Source organism: Miscanthus floridulus, chromosome 18 (assembly GCF_019320115.1).
Source record: "Miscanthus floridulus cultivar M001 chromosome 18, ASM1932011v1, whole genome shotgun sequence".
Lineage (NCBI taxonomy): Eukaryota > Viridiplantae > Streptophyta > Magnoliopsida > Poales > Poaceae > Miscanthus > Miscanthus floridulus.
This window is the reverse complement of record NC_089597.1, coordinates 21,796,864-21,811,909: the sequence shown is the minus strand read 5'-3', so window position 1 is coordinate 21,811,909 and position 15,046 is coordinate 21,796,864. Positions and strand designations below refer to the sequence as shown.

General features: G+C 49.6%; 1 protein-coding gene and 1 pseudogene across 1 annotated transcript; both read right to left on the bottom strand.

Moving 5' to 3' along the window:
- Window positions 1-4,010: 4,010 nt before the first annotated feature.
- On the bottom strand, window positions 4,011-5,975 carry LOC136522330 (mevalonate kinase-like; annotated as a pseudogene).
- Window positions 5,976-7,219: 1,244 nt separating this feature from the next.
- Window positions 7,220-14,259, bottom strand: LOC136520686 (B-box zinc finger protein 22-like). The gene is made up of 3 exons (XM_066514314.1): window positions 13,756-14,259; window positions 8,353-8,958; window positions 7,220-7,813 (listed from the first exon to the last, which is right to left on the bottom strand). Exons 1-3 carry the CDS (start codon window positions 13,975-13,977, stop codon window positions 7,499-7,501), a joined length of 1,143 nt encoding a protein of 380 aa, XP_066370411.1. The 5' UTR covers window positions 13,978-14,259; the 3' UTR covers window positions 7,220-7,498.
- Between the last annotated feature and the right edge of the window lie 787 nt (window positions 14,260-15,046).

The window sequence follows — 15,046 nt, the reverse complement described above, 5'->3', positions numbered from 1 at the left end:
ACTGTACTCCACTGGACGCTGCGGCTCAGCGTCTGGTCATTTGTGACTCTGCGTCCGGTGTGAGCGTCCGGTTGTCAGCAGGAGGGGTAGCAACGGCTAAGTTTGATTTGAACTGGACACGTGGCAGTCTGGGGCTACCAGACATGTCCGGTATGCCAACCGGACGCGTCCGGTATTCACGACCGGAGCGTTCGGTGTTTGCGTCCGGTGCAGTGTGACCGGAGCATCCGGTCGACGCGCAGTCAGCCCGTTTTTTGAGCCAACGGCTCTATTTGATGGGGGCTTCTATTTAAAGCCCCTTGGCCGGCTCAAGCCACAACTCTTGCACATTTTCATTGACATAGCAACCTTGTGAGCTTAGCCAAAGACCTCCCACTCATCTTCATCATTGATTCATCATCTTTGTGAGATTGGAAGATAATCCAAGTGCATTGCTTAAGTGATTGCATCTAGAGGCACTTGGTATTCGTGTTGCGCTGCGGATTTCGCTTGTTACTCTTGGTGGTTGCCACCACCTAGACGGCTCGGTGCAGTGGTGGAGGATCGGCACGAGTTGATGATTGTTCGTGGCCATCTCCGGTGATTGTGAGGGAAGTTATACCTTTCCCGGCGGAGCGCCGAAAGGTAACTCTAGTAAATTGCTCGTGTCATTGAGTTACCTCACTTGTGGGTCGGTTCTTGCGGTGTCCTATCGTGTGGACGAGGTTTGTGAAACACCTCTTAGCCGCCGAACCACCAAGTGTTGGTCGATACAACGGGGACGTAGCGTGTTGGCAAGCACGTGAACCTCGGGAGAAAATCGATTGTCTCTTGTCTTTGGCATTCTCCCGGTGATTGGCTATATATTCATCTTGTGATTGGTTCATCCCCTACACGTCGGTATAATCACCCTACTCACTTATTTATATTCTTACAAACTAGTTGATACAAGCTCTTTAGTGTAATTAGAATTGAGAGCTTGCTTTATTATTTACATTCATCTAGTTGAGCTCTTTAGAGTAGCAAGATTGAGAGCTCTTAGTGAGTGATTACATAGCAAGTTTGTGTGCCTAAGTAATCATTGCAACTAGAATTGTTGGATAGGTGGCTTGCAACCCTTGTAGAGCTAGAGCAAGTTTGCATTACGCTATTTGTCATACTAATCAAATTGCTCTAATTGATTTGTAGATTTTTAAATAGGCTATTCACCCCCCTCTAGCCATATTAGGACCTTTCACCGTCACGAACGATGGACCCGGATTCCACTCGATCACACCCGTTAGCGAGCTCACCGAGCTAGTCTTCGAGCCCGAGCGATCAGGACAGGCGACGAAACTCAGCCCCTCCGGTTGTGAGGAACCAGATGGGGTAGCGTAAAAATGACTCACAGCCCCCATGAAGGCCCGACAAGGCTCGGGCGTTTAAACCCCATGGGACCGCAACTCTGAATTCGCGTCGACGGGATAGGCGACATCCGGCTATGGCTTGGGACCGCGACTCCTTAACTCGCGTCGACGGGATAGGCAACATCCGGCTACGGCTTGGGACCGCGACTCCTTAACTCGCGTCAACGGGGTAGGCAACATCCGGCTACGGCTTGGGACCGTGACTCCTTAACTCGCGTCGACAGGATCGGCGACATCCGGCTACGGCTCTTGGGACCGTGACTCCTTAACTCGCGTAATGGCTTTAGACGGCTTCACTAACTAAAACTAACTCTTTCGATCCATGGCGAGCACCGACGCCTGGGTCTACTCGCGACTCCACCTTACCCGATCCCACGGCGCACACCGACGCCAAAGATCGAACTCTGTTGCATCCGAAACTAAGTTATTTCCGTTCACGGCGTGCACCGACGTCGGGGCTTGTTTCAAAAACTAAAAACTTCCTCGTCCGATACCCGGTGCGCACCGACGCCGGGATCATTAAGTTCTGTCTCAATCCAATCCCCGCGCTTAAAAACACCTAGGCTGCACAACGACGCCATGGTTAAATAAAATTCCGTCTCAAACTAAAAAACATGCATAAACGCCTGCTGAGACAACACCCCCAACCGGTTCAGTCTGAACCACCTGGGGCTCGGGGGCTACACCCGTCGGAAAGACAAAAATCCCCTAGACAATTCTGTCCAACTCGTCCGGGGGCTCGGGGGCTCCTGTCGGATTCATAAACCCGGGGTCCCTCGGGGACCGGCTTCCACGCCAGGGCTCGGCCCAGGAAAACGGCATTTCTTTCTTCTGGACCGGCCCGAAAGTCTAAAACCAACAGACCTGAGCACTCGCTTCAGGCCCAGGCCACCTTCGGCCCATCTCTCCGACCGGAGCACTAGCTCAGGCTTAGGCCAGCTCCGAACGGCCTCTCCGATCGGAGCGCTAGCGTCAGGCCCCGGCTGCCTCCGCACGGCCTCCACTAGGAAAGCCTGACCCGAGGACCGCCTCCGACTCCGACCCCGTGACCAGGGCTCGCGGGAAGCCTGCTCACCGCTCTTCTCCGATCGGCGCACTAAGGGCCGACTGGGGACCATCCGACCGGGGACGCCCGCTCGGAAAGAACCAGAAGGCGTGCGGAGAAAGGCAAGGTATGGCTCACAAGTCAACAGCACTGTACCAGGGACCATACCCTGCACGAAGCAGTGCTCTGCAGCCACCCTGACACAAAGTATTGTAGGGGCCGCTAGAAACTCCCATATGGTAAGCCCCCTCCTCATGTCTCTGGACACCGATTGCGGTATGGGTTCTAGGATTTGCTATACCGGGTGAACATAGCACAGCTCCTCACATGCCACTAGGCATCCAGAAGTATTCTGCAGATACCGGCGTCATCCTTCCTGAAGAAGATAACTCGACCTTCCGTACACATCTGACATCCTACAGCGACGTCGACAGTATTGGGGGGCTTCAACCATTATCCAGTTTTCATCACCGTAGGCAGCAAGACTTAGAAATATATGTATTCTCCCCCTCTCACCTGTAGAGCCATCCCCTTCATCTATAAAAGGGGATGTGCTCCCTCCAACCAGGGGAGATCGACTTCTTCAAGCTCAGACTCACTAGATCGACACCAACCCCTTACAACCGTAGTACCACCGAGTTCCGACCGCAACCCTTCCGGTCGGAGCCTTCCGAACCTCTTGTATACCTCCTCCTTTCTCCTTCTCGTTGGTAACCCCACTACAGACTTCGAGCACCTGGGCTCAGGAATAAAGTCGCCGACCGACCCCGACTGGACGTAGGGCACGTTGCCTGAACCAGTATAAATCCTGTGTCATTGAGTGCTAGGCCACCTCCGATCACAACGTACAACAAAACTACAAATATTTACTAGTTGATCACTTTCTGCACCGACTGAAAGAAAAGAGATAAGAAATGTGGCCCTTGTTGGTTTTTGGCTCTATCCTGCCTCAATTTACCTTTTGACAAGTTGCTAAAAATACTGTCTGAAGAATGGAAACAATTACCATGTGCCACGTATAAGAATTCTCAACCAAGACGATTTCATCCAATCAGATCTCGTCCATAGGTTCTGGATGCCTATTGCCTATGTACGAGCTAACCATCTTGAAGCATGTTTGATAATCCTAAATTTTCCTAAAAAAAAGTCAATGTTTTCCAACTCCTAAAATGTATTAGAAGAAAAAAAGAACATCTCCAATAATTCACTCCTAAAATATAGAAAATAATTTTACATCAGGAATCCTATACTACTTCTAAATTATTTGGGGCTCTTGCGTTTGTACCCTTGTTTTGTATCGAAATTGTGATTTTGCCCCTATTTTTTTGACTTTGTGAATTTACCCCTACTGTGCCGTTCACGAAGCACCAGTTTGCCCCTGCTCCGTCATCCACCCCTAACGGTGTTAAACTTTGTACAAAAGGACATGAATACCCATGCGATTTTGCCCCTGTTTGTTATGCCTAATTGTGATTTTACCCTGATTTGGAATTACAGGACTATTCTCTAAGTAGATACCATTGAAGGGTCAGACAGATGAAAAACTTACAGGACTATTCTCTAAGTAGATACAGAACAGAAACACAGATATGATGAAATCAAAGGATATTTAGAAATTTGAATAGCTACAGTTCCTGTCCTTCCACATTGATAGATTTATTCACAAAAAAAACTTGTCTATATTAGATGGAATGGAACCCAGAATCATTCTAAATATTATTAAGTAATGAACACTCCATTCCAAGTTAAAGAAATTTGACTTAGGACAAAAGCCAAAATGAACTACGATGTCAAACAGAGGGAGTACAAGACAGCCATTGTAGTTCTGAATCTGAAGTTCCAATACTGTCAGATTCTTTATTAATGCATATCTGGATGCCTAGATGCTCTTTCAGACACACCAGCAACCAGGGCCTTTGTGTTCCTACCAACTCTTGTGTCAGTAATAAGCATTTTGACTGGGTTGTTCCTGGACTCAAGGTTTGTCAGTTCCCCCTTCTTGAATTTGATCATTTTCCCTAGTTTCAAACATAAGATTTAGTGAACCAAAACAAACTTAGGAGAAATGATAAGAAGGAAATTAACATTCATATGATCTTATGATTATTAATAAATTACTTAAGTTCACCCATTTGCAAAGGTTTCCATGCCTTAGACCTAAAACTAACAAGAGTACAAGACTTCTTTGGTTAAATTACTCATTTCAATACATAGATACATCATCTATAAGTAGGTGCAAGTCAAGAACATATATAACTAACATACCATAAGTAAACTAGGGGAGTTGTTTGAAAAAATAAATAAGTGAACTAGAAGCAATCCTGACTGCAACAAGAGTGGCGGTGCCATTAAGCAATCAACCATTAAGTTATTGCGAACAACCTCAATACGAATTCCACTAGAGGTCAACCCTGAATGCAAAGGCATTTCAATACTACCAGTTTTAAATAAAGGTTTAAGAACTCATCAATTTCATAGCATACCGAAAGTGCTGACGGAATTGTCGATGCCAGAAGGCTTGCCATGAATGATCTTTTCCCCTTGGAACGCCCATTGGTTGACCAGCTCAAGATCACCCTTCTCCAACACCTCCCACCCCTCAGCACCCCTGTGTGCTCCAACACTGACTGCGCCAGCAGCCGTCAATAGAGCCCCTGACATGGACACACAGAATGCCGACGACGAGCCGAGCCCTGCACCCATGGGCAGGTCCGAGGTCACCACTGCCTTGCCAGGCCTGCATCTGCACAAGAACACAGCGAACGACCACATGTGTGAAAAAAACGTGATGTGAGCACAGACTGCAAACGGGAAGGGAGAAGCAACCAACCCCAGAATGGAGGTGTAGAGGAAAAGGAAAGCGGACAGGCCGGCAGAGAGCCAGATCTTGGCCTCAGGGATCTCCTGGTCCTCCAAGAGCCTGGCAATGGTGGCCAGTTGGTCAGGGGAGCACGGTGCCGGAACCCCGGGGTTGGCGCTGATCTCCTCGCCTAGCGCCCCGCGGAGGCGTGAGCACGGCCACGAGAAGGTGAGGCCCGAGTCCCTGAGGTACAGCTCCACCGCGCCGGAGTCAGCGCCGCCACCCTCTCCTGCGTGGCACCGGGAGAGAGGAGCTGTGAGAAGGGTACCAGCGGCGGCGACGCGACAAAACGAAGAACCGAAGAAGCCAGGGTGGGCGGGAGCACCTGTGGGGCGGAGGAGGAGGGAGGACCTGGTGTAGAGATCGATGGCGGCGGCGACGGCGGCGGAGCCGTGGACGACGGCGTGCTCGCCCGCGAGGATGATCTTGCCGGGCGCGCGGGCGCGCACTTCCGCTGGTCCCCAATACCCCGCGCGTGCCGGCGACTGCATCCATGGCACCGAAGGCGACGAGATCCGCGGCCAAAGAAAACGGAACTGGAGGAGGACGGACTGGGAGGGTGTGTGAGCCGCGCGACCCCTGTCCTCGCGGCGTCCTTGGCTCTGGAGCTCGAGGTGGCCGGTACCGTGGCGTCATCGCTGTCGGTCCTCCGAAGGTCAAACGGGCGGAGCTGCCAAGAAATAGGAACAGCGAACAACCACTTGTCGTCGGAACGGGTCGAGCGAATGGGTGAGAAAGGGGAAAGGGACGGAGGGTATCATTGTCTTTTCATATAGGTGTCTTTTCTTTTTTCTTTTTTTTTAACCATTTAATCCAAACATTTTAGACGGTGTTACAAAACAGGGGTAGACGGGAGCTTCGTTTGAAAAAAACGAGGGTAAAATCACAAAGTTAAAAAAAGAGGGGCAAAATCACAATTGAAGTACTGGACAAGGGCAAGAACACAATTCTCCCAAATTATTTTAACTAATTTTATATATTCTTTCTTTTTCGTACATTTGCATCTGGAACCCTTTCGTACTCTTTATTCTTTTTTCACCCTTTCACCTTTAATTGGCCGAAGAATACGCGTGTATCCGCGCGACCGCAACTCCGCGTAAAGTTACGCGTGACGGGGGAGGATTTTCCAAGTGCGTAAATTTTAGAAGGAATGATTAAGACTTGTTGGAGAAGGATTTTTTTTCTCATTCTGCCAAAAATCAAGGATTAGGAAGGGAAACAGGGTACTCTTGGAGATGCTCGAATTAATTGCTAGCTATCTAAAAATTAGCTAAAATTAACTTTAGTCCATCCAATACCAGTACTAATAGACGGTAGCTAAATCTTTATGTGTACTCAACTTCAACTACTAGTTGCTAGCCAAGTAGCTATCCAACTTTAATTAATTTGAACTAATTTTTAATCCAACTACTAACTAGCTCTAGCTCATTCAAACATGCCCTTAATGTGATTGCAAGGTTATGAGTAAACCTGGTAACAGTTTGGAGCCTGTGTGCACAATTTGTGACAAATTAACCGTTGATGTACTTTGTCAGGATTGCGTACTCTGTCAGCCCAACACCGCCAGCTAACTTTCAAAGAAAATCTCCGCCAGCTCTACACGGGGGTTAGAGGAAGAGAAAAGAGCAGTCAATGATGTAAGTATCTCGATATTTAGTGACCTAGTGCCACTTGTACCTATCCAATCATCTTATATATTAGCTTTAGACAATGTGTAAAGACTAGATTATTAGACAAGTAGTCTTTTAAACTAGCTCGGGACACATGCTTTAGAGCAGGTAGACTATTGGAGCTGCCCTCGCCGATGATTCGAAAGCAAAACCACAGCAGTCAGGGTACCAAGGCATCGGATGGCAAAACTGGAGCCACTCTGGCAATGGTCAAGGATGGTATTGCAGCAGTAACTTGTGCCACCACCAGTGTGCGATGTACTCGCGAATGATCTTACTGGGTACTCTTTATTTCGGTATATACACAAATTCGACACCGCACAGCTCGAAACAATTCACTAGCGAAGCTCAGATCTTTGGAAAATGAACAACATTGAGGCATTACAACACACTTCAAACCTGGCTACTGGATAGTTCAGTTGAAGTTTGAATGATCACCCAGTCCTGGGTATCTTTTTTTCCGTCATTTGGCCCACCAAGAAACCTTTCTCAAGATGGCCTATACTGGACAGTGGTGTCTACTGATCTTGTTGTCACCTCAATACTCTCTTCTCCGGCGCTTGAAACTGGAAGGTATGGTGAACTGATTTTGGGAGTTCTGGAGGGAGGTAATTTCAGGAACAAACATGGCGCTGTCATATGCAGGGAAACACAAATTCCCATGCCAATTGAGCCCCGAGGCTGTTGGTGGCGAGGGAACCTCAGGTACTGTCCATGGATTCTCAGGTACTCGGCTCATATATTCATCGGTGATCAATCCAGGCACCTGCCCTAATAGTTCCTCAGCAACGGAGCCTTCAGCTAAACGGCATTGTGGAGATCCACCAGCACTCCCCAGCTTAGCATTGTCACCCTGTAAAGAGAGAAATGGTATTCAATAGTCTGCCTTTTAAGTATTTCAAGTGAACGAACAAATCAGATGCTAACGCTAAAATGAAATCATCATCATCATCATGTCACAATCCAGAAAGCCTAGACTATTGCAAAGAGCAAACTCCTACACTAGAGTAACAGTCACCAAATCTAGCAACTAAACCTAGCATTACAACAGCACAAATCTGAAACTCTAGTTCACCATCAGCCAGTTAACAAAGGATCAGATTAATTTTCAACCTAAATAATCTTATGCGTTAATTTTCTTCATGTAGATGCCAGAAAGAATGTCACTCTTAAGCTCTTAAACTCTTGAACATGTTTACAACAACAATCTGAATTTTCATCATAGTAAAAGGTCATAAGTTCAAATGCATGAAGCTAGTCAACCACATATCAAGAAATGCTGGTATGTTCATCGGCAGTCTAAAAGACCTTAAAGTTGAACAGATGCTAGTAGGCTATTAACGACATGGAGGAAAGAGAAGCAAAAAGGAAAATGTATATATGGTAACTTGCCTTCGAAGAACCATGCTCGGAGAAGCCAAAGTTTGGACCATATTCTGAGTTACTGAAGAACTCATCCACAGGCCAATCTGGTAGACTGTCTGTCACATTACCACCTGAGAATGACAAGTGGTAGGCTCCATCACTATTGCCGTTAATTTGGTTGGAGAAGACTGTTGTGGTCTGGCTAGATTGCAGAAGTGTTGGGCTTTCCTCTGACGTGTACTTAGGTGGGGATTCTACTGACTGAACTGTACTATTGTTCATAGTCCAATCAACCACTTCTGCCCTGGCTGTTGGAACAGATTTCTGCCTTGAATAATCTCCATTTGTTACATTTTGGTTGGGAACAGAAGCACTGCCTTCAACTGAAAATTGAACTGCCGGGCTTCTCCTAGGCAGATGTCTCGCTGGTTGATTTACTGATCCACCGGCAGCATTAACATGCTTTTCAGCAATAGGTGGAACTGGATCAGCAGGATCAAGACCCACCTGAACTCCAGTTAGCAGGAATCTCTGATGTACTGAAACAAAGGAATTCACTGTGTGTATAGCAACATCACAGTCTCTACAAAGTAGTGCACGGTCCTCTAGGCAGAAGAAGTATCCAGAAGCCTCCTGCATAAGGATAAACATGAGAAATGTCTTGCAGGAGGAATCAATACAGTACACAACAAAGTGTGTCGCAGTATATCGTTGTGATGAACACTGGTCTAGATGGCACTGAACCCCAGCAGCGTGACCTCGCTGATAGCCAGCAGACAAGGGTAAGGGTAGGAGAAAGGGACTAGGTAATAGATTGATATTCTTCTAGCCTGCCAAGTAATGGTCGCATGCCCTCCTTTTATAACCACGTACTAACAGCTAGGAGACAAGACTAACAAATGGATCTAGTAGCTAACTAACAAATAATGATAGCAACTCAGGATAAGGTTGTTGTTTGCTCCTTGCACCAGCCGCCTAAGCCCCTGCAGCCAGTTGGCCACATCCAGATACAGCATGTCCATGGACAATAGCTCAACCAACTCAAAATGTAAAATATAGTGACTCATCGTCCATACAGTGATTCGATCCTCATAAGTAAAACACTGTAGAGTATAAACAGAAGGCACACCCAACAGCACTACAGCAGCCCTTAGTGCACAAACAAGGGTTCTCATCTAGCAAGTAGCAACCACTGAAGCAAAACAAGTGCAACTTGCAGAAACACACCAGGCAACTAAATTTCGCAACTTAGGTTGATACAAAATAATGACGTCACTATACATAGACTGGAATTAGTAAATTTACAATTTGATGGTTGACGCATTTACTAGGTTTTCAAAATCAGCAAATTTGACAGGTTACAGAAAAAATGATAGGGCATAATGTGTTGCAATTAGAAAAAAAAACACATGGTGTTTCACTTTAGCTTCCTCAAGGTAGTTACAAGTGCACATGTGCATGTAACTGCGTCTTTTCATGAACTTGTGCAAGTAAACATCTGCGTGAGACTGTGGGATGCAACGCACACGAGCTTGAGCTTGAGCTAGTGCGTGCATTGTGTAGCGATCTTGTCTTTCGTCTTGAAGATTACCTATTTCTTCCACCTGTGGTAAATTAGGTGCTGGTGGAAAAAGAGAACTTGTGCAAGTGCAATGTAAAGCCTATTGGGATCCACTCTAATTAAATGTAGCATTTTATGCGAACTGATCATAGATCAGTTGGTTAGGTTTCTTGTCATGGAACCTGCCCACCCGGGTTCAAGTCCTCGACTTGGCACGGGTGCTCGCATTTTCCTGGATTTATTCCAGGATTTAACGGCGCTATGCTTTCAGTGGTAGGCGACGTCCCCGTCGACACCGAGGCGCCTGTGGTGACTTCATGAATCTCGAGATCTGCCGGCTCAGTCCTTCGAAGGTGCTCATAGGGGTAGGATTTGCGTACGTGTATTCATAGGGGTGAGTGTGCGTGCGTGTTGTGGCCGTCTGCGTTGTACTGTGTAATTCTCAAAAAATGTACCATTTGACGTAGCCTGTAGTACATTTAGCTATGTAACTTTCTATTTCAGGCCTTCATAAAATGGTAGCAATCGTATTTGAAGAATATATGACCAAATGAAGAGAAAGCTTCTATGTGCATGCATTTGGGATGATCTTCACCATTGGCCTTTAAGCATAAGTGTCATTCCAGTAAAAGTTGCACTGTAGTCTAACAAAGCTACCCTCGAGGTTTGGGCCATTTCTAGTGCACACTTTATCAGGGAACACTAGATTGAATGCTTATCTATTTCATCAAAACAAGGCTGGAAATGCAAACTGAGATTGCATGTGCATGCACATGGTCAGTAACCCAGGCAGCATGGTGAAGCAAGTATGCTCATACCTGGGTCCACGCAGGACGGGCAGACAGCATGATCAACTCTAGCAAACATTAATTATTCTCCTTGCTATTATTGATGCCTTTCAATACTTTTATATTTATAGAAATTTTTCCTTCTTGTTGGTGTCTCATCTTGTGTTTCATCTCTATCCTACCCCAACTTGCTTGGTATAAAGGGCACTGTTGTTGTTACTGCTGGTTTTACACTGACAAGTGCTAATTTTAGAGCATAAAAAAGATGGATAAATAAATGAAGTGTTGGAGTGTTTTCTTAAAACGCGTGATTTACCCAAAATAAAGGTATATGTGGTTTTTATTGGGACATGACCAAATCAGCAACAAAAATAAGAGCATCAGTCTATAATTTTCATCTTTGAAACCACAACCTCACGTTAGCATTAATTGAACCACAAGGAAGCAAAAGTAGCACACCATTGCCTTGTTCATCCATTTAAATATATAACTAATATGTACAAATATGTCCCAAGAGATAATTTGCTGTACTCTCTCAATCAACAATTTACATCATCCAAAGTCAGATTAACAGAGACAGGAGCATAAACCCCATTGGCTACAGGGAGATAATTTTGACCAACTCTAGATCAATTGCGTAAGCCCCTTTGCCTATGCTTCTTCATCACACTAGCTACAAGCAACATGCTGTAGCATAGCCATATCACCACAATTCAACAGCCTATGGTACTGCAGCAAAACCTATGAGCCTTTTACCTTTGTGCCATTATAAAAGATGGTCGCAGCCTACATGCCACTAAAAAGTTCGAGCGCACCTTGGTGCCATCGTCGAACTTTTTTTTGTCCTCCACACCATTCCATCCAGTTTTGCCTCTAACGCTGTCAAACAGGCAGATGAAATGACCATTTTACCCTTATAGTGGGGCCTGTTTGTCAGCCACCCAAACCTTCTCTTTCTGCCCACCCCTCTGGCCTTATCCCCTCCACCAGTCCACCATCTCCACCGACGGCAGCCGACCAAGAAATCCCCGCCCAACCTCCGTCGCCCCTCCGGCTCTGCCTCGCGCCCGTGCGGCCTCCAGCGTCGCCCCAACTGCGGCCACCTCCTCCGTGCGGCCTCCAGCGGCGGCGCGCCGCCCAGCCTGGGGCCATCTCCTCCCTCCCCCAGCGCCTCGCCCTCGCGCGCCCTCCGCAGTAGCGCCGCACCGTCCCGCCCACGACGCCGGCCGGGGCCGCGCCCCACCCCACCATGGCTGCTCCACCACCTGCAAGCGGGAGCCCCCCGCCGCCGGCGCTCCCCGGCATGCGTGCGGGAGCCGCCCCGCCGCGGTGCCCCAAGGCCCACACTCGCGCACCACGGCGAGGCTCCGGCTCCGGCGACGGCTGTGTCCGCCCCGCGCCTAGTGACTGAACGGAGCTCTGGCACAAACAGAGCGCACTCATGGCACGGAGCCACCCAGTCTCCCTCCTTCCACCATGTCTCGCGCTCGGCGTCCAAGGAGAAGGTGCCTCTGCCGTCGTTGATGGAGATCCACACGCGCGCGCCCACCACGAAGTAGGCCACGACGCACACGGTGTAAAAGCCATCACCGTCATCCAGCTCCAGGGACGCGACGGAGCGCCTCGTAGCAGCAGTAGTCGCCGCCGCGCAGGATGCTGTCCATCACGACCACCATGTCATCTCCCACCGTGAGCATGGCGGGACGGAGCTTGGCGTCGCGCAGCTGCGGGCCAGGCGACAAGGGCTGCGTGGCGACGTCGAGGGCCACCGTGTTGCAAGACTTGTAGACGAGGCCCAAGATGGTGCCGCCGGAGAGGGCGAGCACTCCGAACTCTGTGGTGGCGTGATCGGCGAACCAGGCGGACGAAGTCGTCCAGCAGCCGCTCCGTGAACGGGGACGGGCCGAGGCGGAGCAGCAGGCCGTTCTCGACGCCGGCAGCGCGGGCTCCGCCGCGAGCACTCTGCCCCACCCCGCGGCCGCGCGGCCATCCCCGACGCCGGCAGCGCGGGCGCCCCGCCCTGCAAGACGGGCTAGAGCGCAAGGCCGCAGCATCGCCGTCCTGCGAGGTGCCGGTGGTTGCGGCGGCGCTGGCTTGGAGCGGCCATGGCGTCCGTGCCACGCGCGCTCTGCCATGGCCCACACCGACAGCACGCGGACGGGTGGCCGAGCGGGTGGATCGCGCGCGGCGGCCGGGATGGTGGGCGGCTCTGGGAGCGCGATGCAGGAGCGCGACGGAGGAAGAAGGTGCCCAGGTCACTTACAGCTTGGCCCCACCAGGCAGAGAGAGAAAGAAGGGAGAAGACAGGGTCAGAGAGAAGGGTATTTTGGACATCACTATCGGTCGGGTCCACATGTCAGGGCTGTCAAACGGTAGAAATCAAACAGAAGGTGGACGGAATGATTTAGAGGGCTAAAAAAAGTTCGACGATGGTACCAAGGTGCGCTCGAACTTTTTAGTGGCATGTAGGCTTTGACCATCTTTTATAATGGCACACAGGTAAAAGGCTCAAAACCTATCCCTTTCAAGAACAATGTGAGTCTCTTTAAATTTTTTTCCAAAGAAAGGGGTCGATAAATGATGCTTTGGCTCCTCAGGAGTGGCACATCAGTACAACATCCAAGTCAATCTCTTCATAATTACAATATCCTGGAAGACCAGAGACAGATCACAACATGATGCCTTCCCTGGGATAGGGAAAGCCTGTGGGAGCTAAAATTGAACTCACTATAGTCCTAGTCCAGTCAGATCATCAGTAAAACATAGTATATCATATAGCAATTGCACCAATGCTCTAGAAACAAGACTCCCCGGGAAGCTGCCCAGGTAAAGCAATTTGCTACAGACCGAAGCATCAACAACAGCTTTCCTTCAGCCGCCTATATGTTTCGCTAGCCAAATCATCAGGCGAGACCTACCCTGCTAGGTGCTAGCTTGGGATCAGACGATCAGTACCGGAATTCCCAGCCTGGCAGTGGCAGCTACTACGCGACAGCTACAATTCTCCAAACCCCCAACCCAACCGAGCTACAGGAATGGAGGGAGGGACAGCAGAGACGAGGGCTCGGGGTCAGGGCAGACCTGACAGATGTCGCACTTGGGCACGGCCGGCGCCGCGGCGGCGGCGGGGGCGGCGGTCCCGGCGGCGTCGGCGTCGGTCAGAAGCGGCACCCGCTGGTGCTTCCCGGCGAGCTTGTTGGCGGCGTGCACCTCCTCGTCGCAGGCGACGCAGAGCGCGGCCTCGTCCGCGCAGCACAGCACCCGCGCCTCCGCGGCCCCGCAGGCGTTGCACTGGATCTTCATCCCCGGCTGGCTCCCCGCTAGGGTTTTAGAGGGAGGGGAGGGGGACGAGGACGGCCGGCGAGGGGACGCGGCGGGAGGGGTTGGATCGGCTCCCGGCTCCCGGCTCCCCTTTCTCTCCCCCTCCCTCGCACGGCCCGTGTGAGCTAATAGTAAAGCTTATAAAGCGAGAGGCGAGGAGCCAATGCGCTGTCGTGTTTTGATTAGTTGCGCGCTTTGTTTAATCCGCGTGGTGGGGTGCGGTTGCTTTCGGTAGGCGAGAAGAGAGGGGACGATCGGGCCATCGGGGATTCGGGGGAAGGTTGGGGACGAGGAGAATGAGACGACGGATGAAGCGGCGGTCAAAGCACAAAGCAGAGCGCCAGCCGAAGGAGGGCAGCTGGACAGCGGAGTGGGGGCTTGCGGATCGCGGACGTGCTCCGCCCCCGCGTCCACTAGTAAATAGAAAATTACTGATATTTCATGTCGTGAGATTGTCAATTTTGTCCGTGCGATGTCGGCACATTCCGGCGGCCGCCGAACCCGGGCAGATGCCGGTTTGCGCCAAATTTTGCCTTTTGCTGGACGAGTACCGAGGAGTCCTCGCTGATATTTCTATACTCATTCAGTCACGAAAGAAGTGTCATTTTTTATACGAACCATGTAGATTCACAGCAAAAAACGATATTAACGATATTCTTTTTTTTTAGAACGGAGGAGATCAGCGCGGAAATTGGACCGTAAGGCTCTTAACACTGGATGGTCTTCGACGAGATCAATTCGATGGTGATGCTGGGGAGGCAGTGGAGCTATGACGAGAGCAATTGAGCAATGGTCAGCAGCAATTCTCGAATTTACCGTGGTAATGTTGGTGGGAAGGTGAGGCTAGAAGAGCTGAGCGAGAAGGTAGGGGCTTCCCCAACGGATCACCCGTGAACGGCTGCCTCAAGATCCACGTCTGCTTATGTAGTCTATATCATCTTGAGTAGTAGTTTCGCAGTATGACAGAGCCTCTTGTAGAGGAGTCGATACCTCCATCTGGAGAGAAAAAAAGATGAAGCATCTTCTGCAGCGCGCATTGCAGCGAGAGAAG